Source organism: Alligator mississippiensis, chromosome 4, assembly GCF_030867095.1.
Source record: "Alligator mississippiensis isolate rAllMis1 chromosome 4, rAllMis1, whole genome shotgun sequence".
Classification (NCBI taxonomy): Eukaryota; Metazoa; Chordata; order Crocodylia; family Alligatoridae; genus Alligator; species Alligator mississippiensis.
The window spans coordinates 163580771-163601245 of NC_081827.1; the positions used below are offsets into that span (position 1 = coordinate 163580771).

The following is a 20475-nucleotide window of genomic DNA, read 5'->3' on the forward strand; positions in this document are numbered from 1 at the left end:
TCGGTGATGGAATATGTGGAAAAAATGTACCTGGTGACCAGCCATCAGCTGGAGCAATTAAGGACTCCTCCACTACCTCAGGAAAATATCAGAACTGAGGCAACCCGTTTATTGGATACGGAAATGAGGGACATTCTTCAAAGGCCGGGTTTAACTGAATATGATAAAGCTAAACTGTATGCCCCTGTGCTTCAAAAATACCTGGTGCACGTGAAGCAAGGTGATCTGGATAAAGGGAAGTTAACCCTGTTTATGCCAGAACAGAACCCCTTAGAAATGGCAAAACCCCTGGATACACCAACAAATCCTGACCCCACTGTTCAGGAAGTGTTGGATAACATGCCCATCCGATACAGGAAAAATGGTAAAGTGTTGCTCAACAAACTGAGTCAGCACAAACATATTTCTTCTTGGGATGATCAAGGGGCATTTGTGTACAAAGGAACGCTCATCAGGGGGTCTAACATGTTTGACTTAGTCCGGGGGCCCTCCAGACTCACGCTGGTTCTAGTAAACAGCTGCCTAAAGGCTGGGACATCTTTATGAAAACCCTGGCAGAGCTCAATGTACTGTCTTCTCTTGTGGGCAATACTGCAAACCGGACTCATTTGGAACACCTGAAAACCTCTGCTGCAGGCCAAGAAACACCATCACCGAAGAAGCAAAAGGTTCTCTCTAAAAGCAAGTGGATTAGCATGTAAAATTTTACACTTGCAATAAACTATTCTACACTGCTTCAAAATTTTGTTTACAATGTGTTTTTTAATGTGATATCAAATAAAAGAAAAGGACATACACATTTTTTCTTTTTTTTTTAAAAAAAAAAAACCACTAGAGGGCGGGGTTCTTTATTTAAATAACATTTTTGTGGAAGTCACCGCAAGAGACACATGTCTGGGCATGTTGAAACAGGTTTTGGGCAGGTCCAGACACGTGGAAAGACTTGTATTTACTATTTACAAACTGCATCACCATGCGGTCATTTTGTACTAAATCATCAGAATACAAATTTAAAATGTGTTCAAATGACAACCCCTTGTTCCGATGGTGAAGGAAAAACACACAGTGGTATCCACAGGCAAAAAAGTTGGGGTCTTGTAATTGTTTAATCTGAAAAGCTTTGCTGGCAGCATTTTTATTTAAAAAGAACATAATACTCTGAGGAAACAGAGCGCTGTTTGGGGGGTGACCGTACGAATCAAAAAATTCTCCGTGGTTCCTATCCGCCAGGTAAACAGCCAGCCAGTGTTCTGCAGGTTGGTTATGAGGGTGCGTATTGACCACCAGGCTCAGGGGTCTTTGAGACAGCCGAGCCTTAGGGAGCCAGTCACAGGGGAACACATCTAAAAAAGTCTTTTTGGTGTAAGGGTCTGCAGATAAAACTCTGGAGAGCTGTTCGCTGTCCATCTTCACATGTAGTCAAACAGCACGTTTCTCCTCTGGTTTATCTCTATAACATTGTCAAAGACCCCATACACAATCATATTGACAGTGATGGGCAAAGCCCCTGCAAAGCGTATTTCTGCGCTCAGGTTCCCGGTTTTAATCAAGGAATAATGGTCAGCACATTCCTGGTCAGGAGACAGGTCAAAGGCAAACAAGGTGTACCCCCGGGCAAACTCCTCATGGTTGATCAATAGGGAACAGTCTTTCATATGCTTACCAGCAGTCTGTACCAGCTGCATATATTCTCTCACACAGTTACCATTCTCAAAATCAGGCTGTAGCGGTTTTGCTGGGATTTGTTCTCCATCAACATACAGGGCAACAAAATTAATATTGTAATGTTTAAAGTTGAAGGGGTTCTTAGAATAGTTCCTGCTAAAGGCATCGTTATCCACAAATCCTATAACAATGAGCTTGGGCAACTGTCCCAGAAACAGATTCTCCTGATTACTGACCCAACTGCCAGCAGGGATGCTAAACACTTTCAGACCTGTGCGGTCTATGGGGTATTTAGCATTGGCTGTAAGCAAGGCCTCTGCGTGACCCAACTGGACACCCGGAGCCATCTTCACTTTCTTCACAAAAAGTGAGGCATACATGATTTGTAGTTTACACTGTCCAACCGCTGGGCACCCATCAAACAGAAGGCATCCTTACTGCGAGTCAGTTTAATTTTCACATCCACGCCATTCAACAAAAGTTTTTCTTGAAAAAACAAATCGCTGTGGAGGTGGCCTAGCAGCTCTATCTTTCTGCTCCCAGCAGTCAGGCTTGCCCGTCTCCTAAACCCGTGGTTATCACCATCCAGAGTGACCACTTCATGTTGTCCAGGGGTGTCTTTGTAAAACAGACCAGCCAAAAACAGAGTGGCGAGTGTGTCATCACTGTAGTTGAGCACCAATTCAATGAAGGCTCTGTAAGGGTAACGGTTGTTGCTCTGGCTTATGAGACGATCTCCCAGAGTGACATCCAGCTGGCTGAAAATAGAGGCTAAGGGGTAATTCACCAGCCCTACTGCAGCCCCATCATCAAGATCGGTTCCATCACCTTTTACAATCTTGCAACAAAGGTACAGCAACGTATTGTTCAAATCCATATAATCTTTGCCATTCCCAGCAATGAAAAAGTCAAGGGGGGCAGACTCTGTAATAGCTGAGAGTGGGGGGTCTCAATGTACAGACTTTTCTCAATACTGGTCTGTGTGGGGGCTATCTGAAACAAATCCAGCTCAGATTTGGTACACTCTTCGGATCTGACATGAACAAAAGCCATGACCATTAAAATATATTTCTTTTTCTTCCAGGAGAGCGCCCCTTCTTCCTCCCAGACAGTTGCTTCTTGGTCTTTCATTTCTGTCTGACCTGGCACCTTAGCTTCTTTCTTTTAAGGGGTTGGGGTGGGCCTGTACACCAGGGATGTGACGCAGCTCTCTTTCTTTTAAGGCTCCTTTTGTTAATATACACAAGGCCAGACCCACCCTGATTTGTTGACCGGCCCACCTTATCTAGAACAGCTTGGGAGATGTGGCCAACCACATCCTGGGCTATGTTCTGAGCGGCGCTCTTAACATGAGGTTTAATAATCTCCAGGCCCCTTTTCAAAAGAGGGATGGCTTTTCTAAACAGACTGCGGAATATGCCCCCCACACCAGCCCCATACATCATGGGCATCCCCTGATAACCGGGGAGGACCATACCCAGCTTGAGTTTTGTAATAATTTCTGTACAAGGATGGATCCCCATAATTTTTTACCACCACCATTGTGTTTTTTCTTATTTCAAAGCACCAAAGTCCTTCGGGGACACAGGTGGAGCTTAACGATCACCTTGCCAAAATGAAATGAGACGTGTCTATTCTGAGCCGTCTTTATTTCAATGCTGATTGTGTCAATGTGGTGCTGACTCACGGGGACATAGTGCGGCTTGTCATATGCGATAGTGACAAACTCATTGTTTTTTCCATGGGTAGGTACGCAGCGTAGCAAGGGAACTGAAAAGTCCCCAACAAGCTGGTGTTCAACAATGTCCGTGTAGAGATACAATGAATTGAATCCTCTGGTAATATCAACTGTAAAGGGGGTTCTTTTAACAGTGGATCCAGGTAGTAACCCCAAAATATAGGCTAGTTCACCACCAGTAGAAAAAGCATAAGAGTTATCGCTGGCTTTCAGTCTAATTTTTCTGCTCACCTGATCATAGAATATAACTAATTCAGGCAGGGTAGGGTGACTGGCAATGATATCATTCATAAGATCCAACAACTCTGTGATGGATGAATAATACCCATGGCGCAGGACATACCCCCATTTTTTAGCTTCAGAAAAGATTTCAAAAGGGGTGTCTTTGTTGATGTTGTTCCAGCTGTGTGGGTATTGTATTTCTGCTAACCCTACCTCCCATTTCCCCAAAAGATCCAGAGGTTTAAGCAGCTGTATGGTAAAGTTCGAGCTGGTGTTCTGTGGAAAAACCTTGGTGCAGGCATTACTGGGTAAAGTGATGTAAAAACCACCATCGCTCATCTTGCTCTTTCAGCAGCAGTAATACCTTGTCTTTTATTCTAAATGTTACAGGTTTGGGAGGCTTCTACCCAGCTATTAAATTTAGCTGGCCACCCTAACCATTTCACAAGTAACTGTTTCTTTCTCCCCTTTCCTTTCTCTGCTAGGACTTTTTCAATCCTGTAAACTTTGTCCTGTTTTGGGTTCACTTTCTGTAATTCTTCAGGATAAAAAGAACCCTCGATTGGCTTGTCTTTGTAATCTTTTAGGCGGTAGAGGGGGGTCTGCGCTCGCTTAATGACTTCATCCACTATGAAAATTTCATTGGTGAATGTTTGTTCATAACCTTTTTCAAATCTCCCCTTGGTTCTAGACACCCTCACGTGGTCTCCTTTTCTGAACAGGGGTGTTGCTGTTTTTGTTTTAAAGTAGTCTCCGTACACTGTTTTCCACATGCGGGAAGAGTTTGACGAGTTCACATCAACAGGTCTGACCTGGATAGTTCTGTGAAAGCTGTGGTTATAGCTCTTTAGAAACTCTGGTAACACATCAATATAGAGAAAGGTGTTGTGGGCTGTAAAATACCTCCACATCTTTGATTTTAACGTTCTATTAAACCTTTCTACAACTGCTGCTTTCACTTCATTATTTGTAACAAAATGGTGGACATTATACTCTTTTAGCAGTTTGCTTAAAGGCTTATTTAAAAATTCTTTGCCCCGGTCAGTCTGTAGTTTTTCAGGTATGCTACCCGTTGAGAAAATGCTTTTAAAGGCCTTGGATATTTCACCCGCCGATTTGTCTTTTAGACTCAAGGCCCAGGCATGCTTGGATAATATGTCTATCACTGTTAAGATGTACTTAAAACCACCGTTGTGTTTGGAGAACTGTTGCATATCCACCAGATCTGCCTGCCGTTGTGCATCCACATCTGAAACAACAGTCTTGTTTCTTTTAAAATGTCTTCTTGCTGGCTTGTGTAGGGTGTAAGGATCCTGATCTGAAAGCCAGGCAGTTACCTGTCTTCTATTCAGATTCTTATTCTGACTTTTGGCTGCTTCAAAAAGCGAGTTCACCCCACCAAAACTACCCAACGCCCCCGGTGTGTAATAAATTTTCTTAAACAAAGACCCCCCTGGAGACATGACCGGTAGCCATGGTACCCACCTCACCAACACACTTTTGGAGGATTTAAAGGCCAGACGGCAAATTTAAATAGTGGCAAAACAAGATTTATTAGTGAAAAGCAGCACATACAGGGTTATTCAATCATGTTTTGAACCCCTCCCTTTTAGACATGAACAAAACCAGTTCACACACGAGACCTTTATTCTCATAGGTCCACCAATGCGTACGTTTTGAAAGTTCTCCATCAAGACATCACATACCTGCAAAGAGCCGAAAGATTTAACACAGATCCACCCTGTTACCATAGAAAGCCGCCCCCCTCCAAAATAATTCTAGGCTACTTACCTGAGCAGAGTCTTTGGGGTTTAGGTTGTCTGCCACCCCCAGGCTCTCTGCCTGTGGCTCTGATGCGGTTTGCTGGGGGTCTGCCACGGTCCCCGGATCTGTTTTGGGAGTCCGGGAATCTGTCTCAGCCACTGAGATCTCACCCATAGTGCTGCCAAGAGAGGTCTGAACAGTGTTTGAGGCTTCCAAAGCGTAAGAATCCATATTTGCTTCTGCCTGTATTAGCGTGGTCTCAGAAAACACGCGGCCTGCTTGGAGGGTTTTCCCAACAGGATTTAGACAAGAGGCAGGTCAGGGACTGCCAGCCTAGGTCCCACCCCCACCCCCCTATACTTGCTCCCTATTGGCTCAGCGGCATTCTTGGGGTGTAGGCTTTTCCCGGTTAAGGAGCGACTGTTCTGATGTCAGCGGGCATGTGTTGGGGACAGGGTGTTCTGGGACATAACATGGGGGCCAAGATGGCCACCACCATGGCTGCCTGGGGTTTGGGCCTGGTGAGGTCACAGGCCATGTATTGGGAACAGGGTGTTCTGGGATGCAACATGGTGGCCAAGATGGCCACCAACATGGCTGCCTGGGGGGTTGGGCCTGCTGAGATCACAGGCCATGTGTTGGGAACAGGGTGTTCTGGGACATAACATGGCGGCCAAGATGGCCACCACCATGCCTGCCTGGGGTTTGGGCCTGGTGAGGTCACAGGCCATGTGTTGGGAACAGGGTGTTCTGGGATGCAACATGGTGGCCAAGATGGCCACCAACATGGCTGCCTGGGGGGGGGTTGGGCCTGGTGAGGTCACAGTCCATGTGATGGGAACAGGGTGTTCTGGGATGCAACATGGCTGCCAATATGGCTACCAACATGGCTGCCAGGAGGGTTTCAGGGGTGGAGTTTCCGGTGGGAAAGGTCAGGGGTTAGGGGCGGGACTTCCGTTTGCAAGATGGTGGCCAAGAAGGCGGCCAGGAGGGGGCGTGTCTAGGGGTGGGGTTAAGGGGGCAGGGCACCTGCCAGTGGGCAGGGCTTATCAGTTTTTACAGTTTGACAAGACGTGTACCCTATATACTACTATCCATTATTTCTCCTGGTTGTTCATTCTAGACATTTACCAGAAAATTGTACTGTACCTATGTTGAGTGAAATGCTGCATACAATATGCAGGGAAGAAGGTAATAACACACAGATACACATGCCTTTCATTCAGGTAAAATTGCAAGGCACATGTTCATAAGACCTTGACATTGGAGTCACATTTGGCAAAGCTATCAGGAGGCATAGGGGTTAGCTGAGAAATAAAGAAAAGAGGAATAATTCAGAAAAATAACGTTTACAGGGACAGGTTTTGGAGGACAGAAGTGAATATGGATGTATTGCCAAATTTATCTGGGTGTCCTATAGTCTGATTGAATTTGGGCAGAGCAGTAGAAAATAGTGACTTCATCAGGTAGGTAACCCAAATACTAGCTTCAGACACAAGCCATGATTCATTTGATTCCCTCATTAGATGTAATGTGTATGTCAGCAACCTAGCACAGGATTCACAACTGCTGCTAAATCTGTCCCATGATGAGGTTAAAGGAATTTATCATTTTTGTGCCACCTGGTCTGGGATGTTACAGTTTCCTCCGATTTTAACTCTGAGGTCTGAGGGACAGGACAGGGTCAAGTGTAGATTTTAGCTCCTGTATTACTGGGGAAATCTTCGGTATTGCTGTCTCACAGAAGTGCTCTCCTGTCACCTGAGTCTTTGAGAAGCTTGTTATAATTATCTCCATTACTAAATCATAGAGGTGCATTTGAAATGCATAATTATAGGGATGATTCATATTCCTAGACTTGATTGTCATTGTTGTCTACTCCATGACACATAGACAGGCTGAATTTACCTTGCAGTGGCACAGTTAGGGCAAGCAGCATAGCAACACACTTGGGCACCTGAGGCACACAGAATTCAATGATGCTTTAAGTAAAAGATGGTCCTTCTACTCTATCTGGAAATGACAGGAAATTCTGGTCAAACCATGGCAAGGGCTAAGGGTTTCTTGACTCCCATTTCCTCCTGGAGGAGTTCTCCCCACCTTTTCTTCTTTTTTGATACTGAAACCCTGACAGGGGAAGAAGGAAGGAGGGCTTCATGTCATTTGAGAAGCTTGTACAAAGTAGAAGGCTGTCTTGTTGCTATTACACTGGCTATCCAATGGTTATTGCTCTTAGCTTCAGTCACTGATTTCATGAGTATCATATGTCAAAAGATTAAAAAAGTCATAGGTCCAGAAGGTTAGCATGAGAAATGATGCCAGGAAAAAGGAAGGGCATGCACAGTACATGTGGCTTTTGAAAGTTTTCAATTTCTAACAATTCATTCTGTGGTGCATAAAAGCTAAATCTACTTCTGTTACTTACATTTCAAAGAGTGAAGACAAAAATTAAAACGATTCATGCTATTGGTTAGGATTGTCTATATGTTTGTACATGTTTAAATATAAGTAATTTGTAAAAGTGACTCAGACAGTTTCAAAAACTTTGAAACCAACGAGTTAGGGCATGCAAAGAATTGCGGTCACATTAATCCTAATAAAAAAAGAAACTATTTTTCATATGTCTGAAGAAGTGGGTGCCCGGTGAGAAGCAAGAGAATGAAATATGAATGCTCTATCATCCTTCAGCCGGTTATTACACTCCCTTGCCAGACCCTCCAGCAAACTTGCCCACCATTGGCAAAACTAGCAATGAAAGTATTCCTTTAGTAATAGCTGCTATTGTGAACACAAGGCATTTTGGGAGGATGGCCCAAAAATGCAGCATTAGGAAAGTCTCAAGCACAGAAAATTGTGTTTTAATGAAAAACCCAGAGCCTGGATACTTATCTGAACCACCAAAGCCAAATTGTTCTAAAATCCTCCCAAACCTGAAACTGCATCCAAAATTTAAAATTCAAAATGTTGATCAATTCTCTTCATAGCCTAACTTCCTCACAAAGAAGTTCCCTTCGCTTCTGAAGTCATAGCTGCGCAGTCTTAAAGACTGTATAACCCTCTGTAATGCAGGGTTCATTGTAGCTTTTCCTCTGAAAGGGTTGTATGTAGGTACAAAACCAGGAGAACAGCAACGCCAGGGCATCAAGTCCAATCTGCTGCTGCAATAGATATCTATATCATATAGGTCTTTTCCCAAACTGACCAAGTTCCATCTTAAAAATTGGTTACTCCCATTACTATTGGAAGCTGTTCCAGAACCTCATTTCTCAGATAATTAGAAACTTTCTTCCCATTTTCAGTCTAATTCTTTTCATGGTCAGTTTGTATCTATTTATTCCTGTACTAACATTGTCCTGTAGCTGAACACTGCCCTCTTCTGCTGCTTGTAAAAAGCAGTCATCTTCCCTCTCAGTTTCCATTTTTCTAGACAAAATGACAAGTTATTTTAGACTCCTCTTCTAAGACAGCTCCTCCATGCCCCTGGTCACCCTAGGAGCTCTTCTCTGCAACAGTTCTTGTTGGAATACATCCTGCATTCAAAGACAGACAAGTTCTTTGGGTAAATGTGGTACCTTTTATTAGACCAACTAAATAATTTGAAAAATTGTTCTTTGTAAGCTTTTGGGTACAAACACCCCTTTTCATTCTGTACCCAAAAGCTTACAAAGAACAATTTTCCCAATTATTTAGTTGGTCCAATAAAAGATATCACATCTACCCAAAGAACCTTGTCTGCCTATACCCTTAGACTAACATGGCTACAACCAGCACCTCCTTCATTCAAAGAAATTCTGGAGACCAGATTTTTACAATGTATTCTACAATGAGATCTCATATGGGGTTGTACAATGTCATTAGCAGTTTGTTTTTTTCATGCAAGGATGAGCTCTTACTTAGAGATGTTGCTGGCAGAGCCTTGAAAAACCCCAGAAACCAACACAAGTGTCTATTCATGGATCATCATTCCAGTGAGTTTAACCAGTCAGAATTACGGAAAGCCACTCCCATTCACTATGGGCTTTCCCACCGATCTGATAACTTAAGTCCTTTGTGTGAGAAAAGAGCTATCACCATATGGCTTACATTCTTTGTGGTTTGATTAGGTCTGTTTTAAAGTGTTTCCACACTGTAGAAAGGACTGCCTCCCAGTTAAACAAATCTCAGTAAAGAGTGTAATTAAAGATCTAGCCTTTTTTACTGGATTTCTGGACAGAATTTTCTTTCACAGCAACTGGCATCAGCCTACCATTCATGTAAAACAAAAAAAAGAACAAATTAATGTATAGCTTGCAAGAAGATGTAAAGCCTTTTCTCCTATACAAGTGATACATTTTTATTATTTCTGCTGTGTAGTTTCTTCCTAAAGGAAAATGATTCAAAATTAATGCATGCTCAGAGATATTTTCAGAAAAGGTGTGCAGCCATGGCTCAAGCAGGTTGAAGGAAGAAAAAATGTCTTACATTGGCTTTCCAATGGGGACAAAATTAAATGTATAATGTGTATATCATATAGAATAGAAAAAAACAGGGGCAAACTATATTTTTAAAATTCAGCAAACAAAAGGCATGAAAGAAAACTTATTCTAAGAGTGCAGGAGGTGGGATTCATTATTTATGATTAGCAATGAACAACAGTAGTTGGAAGAAAGAATTTCCACCACTTATAATAATAAAGAAATCACAATACAGTAGTTGTGCCCTGATTACTTCTTGACATTATAAGCAATTAATTGCCAGGATATAGAAGTAGCAATACAATGGATCTCACTCAAAGGCTAATATAGCAATACATTATCTTTCATAAAATCTAACACAAAGCCATCCACCTGAAATTACTGTGCATGTTTTGCGTGCATGAATACACATATAACTACACAGAATGGGTATGCATCTTGTAGTAAAAAGAAATTCCCTCCAGCACTTAATTCTTGGAACTATTAAGGCTGGCAAAAGCCATGGGAAGCTGGACCAACCTATTGCTGACACCCAGGGAAGAACATATAAATTGAGAGCACCAAAAGGCACAGCCTTCACAGTCTGCTTGCCTACCAAGCTGCACCATTAGAATTTTTTTCAGGGTTGGATAGTTCCTTGTTCTCATTATGAGTTGTAGCATCAGAAAAACCTCTAGCCATTCTTACAGAAGTGGTGGAGGTGGTGGCTTTGGTAGCTGTGGTGGTGGGAGCTCCTCTGTCTCTATTAAAAAATATTATGGTGGTGGAAGCTTGTCTGGTGGAAGTTATGGTGGGGGAGCATGCAGCACTGTGTATGGAGGAGGAGTAAGTGGTGGTAGCATTGGTGGTGGACTGGGTAGTGGCTTTTCTGGTGGTTTTGGAGGTGCCTTTGGTGGTGGCTTTGGTGATGGCTTTGGTGGTGGTTTCGGAGGTGGATTTGGTGGTGGGGATGGGGGCCTTCTGACTGGCAATGAAAAGATAACGATGCAGAACCTTAATGATCGCCTGGCTGCCTACCTGGACCAAGTGCACAAGCTGGAGGAAGAAAATGCTGATCTAGAGCAAAAAATCAGTGAGTGGTACAGGAGGCAAGGTCCCAGCATCTCCAGAGACTACAGCCCATATTACCAGACAATTGAAGAACTCCAAACTCAGGTGAGAAGCTGTTTTTTTTCCTATCCATTGGAAGGTGTTTCATTTGGTGGGACTTCCTCCTGAGACCTTAAATGTGGTGGAGACAAAGAGTCAGAAAGTTCAGTCTCCCAAAATGCGGTGCGCAAAGGCCGAAGCTAGCCAGTGAAGAATTTTCTATTTGATGGCAGAAATCTGCATAGGCAGTCATGTTGCTACTTTTCCCAGCTACTCCCCTATCTCTACACACAAAAAACCTATAGATTGGGGTTCTCCTGTGGGCAGAGCATGGTGGAAGAGAGAGAGCTGTGCTGTGCTCAGTGCCACCCTGGCATACGTAACTGAAGCACCAGTGAAGCACTGGGCTGTGCAAACAGAATCTTTCCCAGCCACTCCATCTGAGTTCTCTTGGATGGAGGTAAGAATTACACATGAGATCAAAGGTTATATGGGATATGCTTGATTGTACAGAAACCTAAATTGTGAAATTGCTGGCCATCTTTTAAAAATCAGGCATTTTTAAGGCTTGTCAAGATAAGTTCCCAAAATTAGAGGCGGCAAAAATCACTAGTAATTTTTTTTTAAATCCTGACCTGCTTTAGTTAACTTTATTCACCTTTTTCATGAACTGATAAAGAAAATTGAGAGCAGTAGTTTAAAAACTGAGAAAAATACATAACACGTTACAAGGATCCATCCAAGATATTCACTTAATGTGAAACCGTACAGAAAAAAATATTCTCATATTGTAATCATTAACATGCAGGCTGGAACTCTGTCTCCTTGTATGTTTGCACAAAACCTAACATATTCATGCATAGCTTTTGTAGTCAGATTAAAGACATTCTAAAGACTGAAAGAAAGAAATGATTTTCCTCATGTTTTCCTTGTTTCTAATTGGTATCACTCCAGACCCCTTATCCCTTTGTGGTCAGACAGCCTTTGAGTTTCACTTATTGATAAACTTGGCTTCTGTAGTCTATATTGCCCAAACATAATACATGCTTTAAAAAATCTCAGACATTTTGGCTAACCAGATCATTTAGCATGCTGAATATTCTGGCTCATTTTTTTTAAATAGTGATGCTCTCATATTTTCTTTTGCACTGCATGGATTTTTTTCTTTTAAGCCAAACACTAGACATTCTGGATGCTGACTTAATGATTTGTATATGTATGAGCAGAAGCAACATTTTATCCCAGGCTCAGTCCTGTAACTACTGATGTCAGTGACAAAATGCCCACTATTTCCCATTAACTGCAACTTTGAATTGTCAATAAGATGACAGTCTGAGCAAATGTTTGTGTTCTCTCTCTGTCTCACTGCTTTTGGAGCACCTCTCAACTATGAAGAATCATTATGTGGGGTGTCCAAATGTAACCTCTTCTTTTCCAGATAGTTTCTGCAACTGTGGACAACAGTAAATTGCTTCTGGATATTGATAACAGCAGGATGACTGCTGATGACCTCCGAACGAAGTAAGTACTTCTCTATAATAGACAAATGAACCCATTTCACATCCCACTCGTGAATTTACCAAATCAAAGCAATCTTCCAAAGGAGAGTTTGAATGTTACCTATCCATGATAACAGACAACAGTGCTGATCAGATGAACTTTCAAAGAGTGGCTGTGTTTATATGAGATTTCTAAATGTTCCTTTTGCATCCGTCTTTGGCTATGATCAATTCAGATCTTCAGGAGAAAAGCAGCTGACTGTGTACCTTTTGAGTTATGCATTGACCATATGTCTCTACTGTTTACCAAATTACTTTCTCTCTCTCTCAGTACAGCTTTATTGAAGTGTTGAAGACACTGTCATTGGTGGAGTATAGTTAAGCAATAAATTACTTCTAGGACAATTGAGAATTACTTTGAGGTTTTGCCTATTTTGTTTTTGGACAGTTTGTATTATTGTATGATATCTAATTGGGTGAAGGGGGATTGAGGATGGATGAGCTATCCAAGGAGACAGGAGCTCTCTCTCATTTTAGGAAAAGATGTCAGGACATTGTTATGGTACTGTCAAAAAAAAAAATATATATATATAGACAATTTTGTTTTATTTTTATAATTTAAGGGAAGATATTTTCTAAATTTATCTTCTTAAGTGCATTACAATGTATTGACATCAGAGAAAGACTGACTCATATGAGAGTGACAGTAAAAGAGCAAGGAAAATCTTTTATGCTAATGCTTAAAGAAAAGTCATTGAAGTACAAAGCCGTTTGGGAGAGAGGTGCTGTGAGTTGCAAATTTGCTAAATGGACTGATTTTTGTACCAACAGGCACATATAATGGTTACTTTTATCATGGGCTCAGCCTCAGACACTAATTTTTTTGCCCCTCTTGATTGGTTCAGGTATGAGAATGAACTGACCATCCTCCAGCTTGTGGAAGCTGACATCAATGGCTTGCATAAGGTCCTGGCTGAACTCACTCGTTTTAGGCCTTCCCTGGAATCAGAGTTTGAGTTATTGGGGGGTGAGCTGAATGCACTCAAGAAGAACCATGCAGAGGTAAGATAAACCCATTAAAACAGTATGAATGAAAGAAAACTACATTTCAAGAGTCATTATAGCATGACTGTTCTTGGCTACTGGATGTTCATTCTGGAGGAAGGAAATCCAGATGAAGACCATTGCAGTCACACCAATTCAGGGAAAGCGGTGACTCTTCATTCATCAGGAAAAATGTAACCATCAAATTAGTTTGACCAACAGCATGACCAAACACAGGATCCACATCAGCTGGTGACTTGGTGGGAAGTAGAGACCAATTTTACCATAGCAAGTAGACATTTTCTTTGGCAAAACACTTAGCTCTTTTAAGCTTCCTCCCTTTAACTTCAAGTCCAAACCATAGTGGGCATATCTACACAAGACACTACTGCTCAGTCATTATTGTGCATTTATTTAGTATTTGTATTAGCAAGTACTAAATCAATATGCAATAACAAGAGTTACTGTGCAGTAGTGCTGGTGAACATCTTTTAAGTGATGCTACTGTGCACTAGTTGAATAATACTGCACAGTAGCATACTAGCACTGTCTGTGCTGCGACGTGCTACTGTGCAGTATTATTCGGCTACTGAGCATTCAGTGTCTCATGTAGATGTACCCAGGATATCACTAACTCAGCTACAATCATTATAGAGTTCATCATGGACATCCCTACTATGTTCTTGCTCAAGAGCTAGGCAACATGTATAAGAGCTTTATTCATAGCTGTATGATGCTTATTCTTTTGCTTGTTAACTTTGGTGCTTGGTCTTTCATGTCAGGAAATGAGACAACTCCAATCCCAGACTGGTGGTGATGTGAGTGTGGAAGTCAATGCTGCTCCTGGTCAAGATCTGACAAAGATGCTGAATGACATGAGAGAGGAATATGAGGAAATAATTAAAAAAAAACAGAGAGAAATAGAACAATGGTTTGAAGTCAAGGTAAGCCATGCACACTATTACCATATTGCCCTTGAGGAAAAAGAAAGGGACACTTTCCTACAAACTAAGAATAAGAGGAAAAGTATTAATATATCTTACACTAAATGGCATAGATTAATATTAATAGATCACATGTGGCTTTTAGCAGCAAAACAAAATCCAATGCTCCACATCAGTGATGAAGTGCACTGGTGAAAGTATAGTATGAACAAGGAGTATAATAGCAAAGGTATATCAGATTGAGGCTGATGTATGTCAGCAAAGCTGAGTAACATGAAAATTATGAGAAAGTAGTAGGCATTTCAGTCTAGGCTTGACTAACACTGGAATATATATCAGTAAAAAGCTAATACAACCCCTGAATGATTGCCTTCAAGCCAATGACTATATTCTTTTTATTTACTCTAATCCTCATTAAAGTCTTTATAGAGGTTGAAGACCCTCCCACAACTAAAGAGACTTCTTCCGTGTTTGTGTATTTCAGATGGAAGAGGTGAATCAGGAGGTCATATCAAGTGGTCGGGAGGTGCAAACAATTAGCCACCAGCTCTCTGAACTGAGACGTGAATACCAAAACCTGGAGATTGAACTGCAGGCCCAGATCAGCACGGTACGTGATGGCCTCAGGTTTTGTCCGCGTATACTCTGACATGCGCATGTGGGGACTGAGACAAAGGGCCATGACTTGCCCTTCTTTTTGAACCACTGGAGTATCCAGCTTGGCAAAATTGTTCCCTCGCAGGACTCACAGAGCTTTGTACAGTAAAATCCCAAATTCCAGTAACAAAGGGATCAAGTTTGCCCCAGGTCTCCCATTTTGTATTTGATCCTTCAATACCCAGAAAAATTCTCTGGAAAACACCTTGGCAGAAACAGAGGCTCGTTACGGTGCTCAGCTGCAGCAGATCCAGGTCATGATCAACTGTGTGGAGGAGGAACTGGCTCAGTTGCGCTGTGAAATGGAGAGTCAGAACCAAGAGTACAAGACGCTCCTTGGCATCAAGACCCGCCTGGAACAGGAGATTGCAACATACCGAGAACTGCTGCAGGAAGGACAGCAAGACATTACGTACGTGCACTTCAGAGCTGCCAGGTCACAGAGCCAGAGTTCAGTTTAGTTGACTGTTTAAAGGAGATATAGAGTCATTAGAGTAAGAGTGGGAAATGCTGGGGTGGGAGGCTGTGCAAAACACTGCTTGCACTGAGGGGCTGTTTTATTTAACCAGTACAATCAGATGAATTGGGAGAGGTTGTTCAGATCTACACCAAAACATTGATTTGCACCTCATTCTGTCCTGTTTGGGACATCTGAACAGCCATCATGCAAAAATGCATTGCACTGCTGTCCTGGCTGTCACGTGGAAAAAAGACAAAAAGCCGAATACTCTTTCAGTGTTGTTTCGACTTCCAGAAAACACCTGGAAGGACAGTCAATCACAAAGCTGGAAAAATGAACCCAGCATTTCTAAGTGCAGGATAGGTTCATTTCTGTCACATCTCCTATACATGTGTGAATTACTTCAGGTTTTTCTGCTAATTAGCTGTTGCTTCATTTATGCCAAATCCTTTCCCTTCTACAGCTTCTCTCAAAGAGGGATTCAAGTAGGATCCAGCAGAGGAGGTGGTAGGTCCTCCCAGTCCTACTCTTCATCTTCCCACTCTCAGTACCAGGGTGGTGAGATGACAGGTAAGAATACTCTTCACAGTTAGACAGTGATTTATTAGCATCCCCCACTTCCTCCTTGCTTACAGAATCTGATCACTGCTACACTACAGTAAATTAAAACTAGTCTGGCACCTAGGTCTGGGGAAGTCTTCAAGTCCATAAAGCCAAGAAAGAGAAAAGAACTTGTCTGTTAAGAGAAAATTAAAGAAAAAAAGGCATTTCATGCCTTCCCAGGAAAGTTAAAATGCATGTTATTAGCATTACAAGTGGGTCTTTCTCTCTTGTTCTAAGCTTGTAGCCACTTGGTATTTTCCCTCCTCCTTGATGCTTTTCCTAATGCAGTGGGACATTAAATAAACGGGAACATTTTAGGACTCAGTGTTGCCAACAAGATTTGCTTTGTCTGCTGTATGATGGTTTCTTTTCTTCCTCAACAGGGCCATCAAAACAATGCTAGGACAAGAAGAGGGACACAAGCATCCTATGTATTAGGACCTTCTGGACAGACCTATAGTCAATGAGACAGGAAACCAATGCATTTGCTATGTGTCCATCCAAAGAACAAGGTGGATGCTACTAGAGCAATTTGGATGGGCCACCATCTGGCTTGGCATGCTGCCCATTGCCTTCATTTTGTGTGTGCTTTGTAGCCAGTTAGTTACTTTAATCCCTTGGTTCTGCGGTTCGGGTCTACCATTTGCTAAGAAAATTCTCTCTAATAAAACTTTCCTTTCTGCCATGCAAACAAGTAACATGTATGATTTCATTTAACATATTATTTTATTGGCATTCCAATTGGAGTACTATGATTTGGGGGGGGGGGGGGGGGGGGGGGCAGTGATGTGCCTGTGCCCTGCCCCTCACTCTCAAGCCACAGCACTCCTTGGCCTGCTGTTGCCCTTCACTCCTGACTCACAGTAGCCTGCCCCCCCAGACCATGCACCCCTCACTCCCAACCCACAGCCCCCCCATTCCTGCTGATACCCCTCACTCCTGACCTGCAGCCCCCAGGAGGGTGACCCTGTTTGTCTTTTGGCTTCCAAAAGTCTGTACAGTTTAGGGAATGTACTGGGTTTACAAGGGGAAATAAAATCACTGCTTCTTTTGCAGACAGGAGATTGGGGAGATGGGTAAAAAGTTTCCTCTCCTCCCAGTGAAGACTGTAAGGTGTTTCCCAAGAGGAACATCATAGACACTGAGGGCTCCTACACATGAGCAGTGAGGCTGCTGTGATGTGCTGTAATTACAGCACATTGGAGCACACTTGATTAACTGAGGTAATTACTGATTAATGCAGGGTAATTACCATGCTCCAACAGACTCTAGCATCTGATACATCAGTGTTCCCATGTTTAAAAATGGTGGCTGAGGCATATTTATTACTTGCTCACACCTGCACCCATGAAAATATGCAATAAGAGAAATTCAGCAATAAGCAGTTTTCTTTGTGTGCATGGATCCATGCTAGCCGGAGGGGGGTCAGAGGTGGGAAAGGTATACCCAAAGGGGAAAATGGACCAAGCCAAGACATTGGGTGAGAGCAATAACCATCTTTGCCAAGACTGTACCTGCATGGTGAGTCACCAAGGCCAGATGAAGAGAAAGCACGCAGGCCTGGGCCCAAAGTCTTTTCTGAATTTTCTGAAATTCTATGATTCCTTTCCTTTCTTGCCCCCAAACAGTTCCTAGTCATAGCATCATAGAAAATTAGGGTTGGAAGGGGCCACAGGAGGTCACCCAGTCCAACCTCCTGCTCAAAGCAGAACTATCCCCAACTAGATCATCCCAGCCAAAGCTTTGTCTAGCCAGGTTTTAAAAACTTCTAAGGATGGAGATTCCACCACCTCTCTGGGTAACCTGTTCCAGTGTTTTACTATGCTTCTAGGGAGAAAATGTTTCCTAATATCTAACCTAAACTTCCCTTGCTGCAACTTGAGACCATTTTAACTAGAGCAGCTGCCTGGTGTCACAGGGCACTAAGGCAATCCTGCTCCTTTAGAAGGGCTCTACAGTGGGCTAGAAACAGCCAGGCTAGAGAGCCCTGCAAGCTGAGGCAGAGCTCCACAACTGCAGGTGGCCCAGGCAGCAGGATAATGAGGGAATTAGTGGGACTTGCACCCGGTGAGCTGACTGGAAGGAGGCAGAGCCCTGAGCACATATAAGTCCCGGGGCTGTGGCTGGCAGGAGTTAGTCCTGTGAAAGCTTCCAGGGGAAGGAGCTATGGAAGGGAAGAACTACCTAGAGACATTTGATGGCCTGGTCTGCTGCCTGCAAGATGAATAGAGCTCAGAAGGTACCTAGGGCTAGGAGGCACACAATAATAAGATAGTTTACCTTCTTAAAGGGGCAGAGTGTGGCCTTTGTTTGTGTAAAAGGATTTGCCTCCAGTTCTTTTTAAAAACTCTAGGGTTTTCTACTCAATCAAGTCTTTGGGGATAGATAACCTTAGTTCCAGAGCCAGAGTGGGCAGACTGGCCTTGGTTCTGGCAAGAGAGGGGCTCCAGCCAAGATAAGTGGTTAGAAGAAGAAAACCACAGACTTGAAAAGTACCCAGAAGGCTTAGAGGGAGCCAGCAGATGGGGACATGATTTTACAGTAGTTAGCAACTCAGGGCGGCGTTTGAGTTAGGAATTGGGTGGTTTGTGCTTCGCATTTTAACTGGGAGCCTAGCTTATGGCTACAGAGGTGGCTGGAGGCCACAGGGGGTGCCAGGGAGGCACTTTGTACTTAGAGCCTCCCAAGAACCAGGGGTCTGTTGGGCCTGATCTGGCTGCTGAGGGGGGGAGGGCAGGGCAGTCCCTATCTGGATAGGTAGTGGAGGACAGGACAGGGTGGCCCTGATCTGGGTGTGCTGGAGGGCATGGTGAGACAGCCCCAATCCAGACATGCATGTTGTGGGTACAGCAGCCTGGCTCCAATCTGGATGCTTGGGGGCAGGGGAGAAGCATCACAGCATCATTTGGATGGGCAGGGGGTGGGCTAGCTCTGATCCCACTGTGCAGGCAATGGCTTGGAGGCCACATGGAGCTTCCACTGCTCATTGCTGCCATATTTTCTGACCCATGGGGATTGCCATGGGCTGCATATCATGGCTCCATGGGTTGGATTTGGCCTATAGGCCAAAGGTTAAGCACCCCTGAGTTAGAACAGTAACGGATGATGTGTCTCAGTGTTGGAGTTCACCAGCAGAAGCATGGTTAGGAAGAACTGTTTAATAGCAGAGGGCACTGCAGATTAGGACTACTATATACTGGTAAAGGTGGTAGACGTGAGGATATTAAGAAAGTAGCAGGGGTTTCAAGATAAGGTTTAGTAGTATTGGAGGATCGGTTGGTAAGGAGCTAACACATCCCCCAGGTGACTGCTTCCAAGCCAATAACTTTTTTCCTTTTAATTACTTTTATCCTCATTAAAGCCTTCATAAGGGCTGCAAAGTTAAAAGAGCCTCTCCCAGCCAAAGAGCCTTCTTCTGTGCTTCTGTATTTCAGATGGAAGAAGTGAATCATTGGTTTATATCCAGGGGTCAGGAGGCACCAACAAGCAGCCCCAGCTCACCAAACTAAAAAAGAAATTCCAGGGCCTGGAGACTGAACCACAGGCTAGATCAGCATGGTATGTGATGTCCTCAGGTTTGGTCCTGACATACTCTAGGACATGCACACATAGGTACGGAGAGAAAAGAGCATGGCTTGCTTTTTTCCTTGAACCACTGGGGCACCTAACTTGGCAGAGATGTTCCCTCAAAGAGATCACATAACTTTGCACTGGAAAATCCCAAATTCCACTAGCAAAAGGAGTTATGGGAAGGGGGTGGTGCCGGGCCCCTGGGGCCAATCCCACTATGTGGGGGGTGGGAGGGGGTGGTGCTGGGCCCTTGGTACCCAATCCTGGCATGCAGAAAGGCACCATACCATATATCTGGCCCACAGGGCCAAAAGATTGACCACCACTGCCCTGGAAGATTGGAGAAGGACAGGACTAATTCAGCCACTAGATGGTGTTACGGCTACCTGGGAGTGGGTCCTGGGAAATCTCACTCTAATGATGCAGAAGATAAGACTTGTTACCTATAATTAATGAGAGGCTACAGAAGTTGAAACAAAATAATTTCTCCATCCATGATGCCAAACAAGAAAAATCAGTGGGTAGTGCCTTGATTACTATGTTGCAATATAAATGATGTATGAACATGACTACAGAGAGTCCTACTCACACTCTAAGAAAGGTCATCTCAGCTGAAATCTAACACAGGACCACCTAGCTGAGATGATTGTTCATTTTGTGCAGATTCAGACAATTGGTATGTGCATCACTGGCCAAAAGAATGAAAGAAATTCCCTTTAGCACATAATTCTTGGCACAAATGGTAAAGCTGGCAAAACACATGGGA

The 20475-nt window shown here is 43.3% G+C and overlaps 1 protein-coding gene across 1 annotated transcript; it reads left to right on the forward strand.

The window, feature by feature from the left end:
- Nucleotides 1-10312: 10312 nt before the first annotated feature.
- Nucleotides 10313-16815, forward strand: LOC102567489 (keratin, type I cytoskeletal 15). Its single transcript, XM_019476688.2, has 8 exons — nucleotides 10313-10998; nucleotides 12371-12453; nucleotides 13337-13493; nucleotides 14258-14419; nucleotides 14904-15029; nucleotides 15262-15488; nucleotides 16000-16106; nucleotides 16523-16815. Exons 1-8 carry the CDS (start codon nucleotides 10492-10494, stop codon nucleotides 16540-16542), a joined length of 1389 nt encoding a protein of 462 aa, XP_019332233.1. The 5' UTR covers nucleotides 10313-10491; the 3' UTR covers nucleotides 16543-16815.
- Nucleotides 16816-20475: the final 3660 nt, after the last annotated feature.

Excerpts from the sequence above, each read along its gene's own strand:
- LOC102567489 (XM_019476688.2), top strand. The coding sequence starts at position 10,492 with ATGAGTTGTAGCATCAGAAAAACCTCTAGCCATTCTTACAGAAGTGGT. Across the intron at positions 13,494-14,257 it reads TCAAGAAGAACCATGCAGAG|GAAATGAGACAACTCCAATC; the intron begins GTAAGATAAACC and ends CTTTCATGTCAG. Across the intron at positions 14,420-14,903 it reads AACAATGGTTTGAAGTCAAG|ATGGAAGAGGTGAATCAGGA; the intron begins GTAAGCCATGCA and ends TGTGTATTTCAG.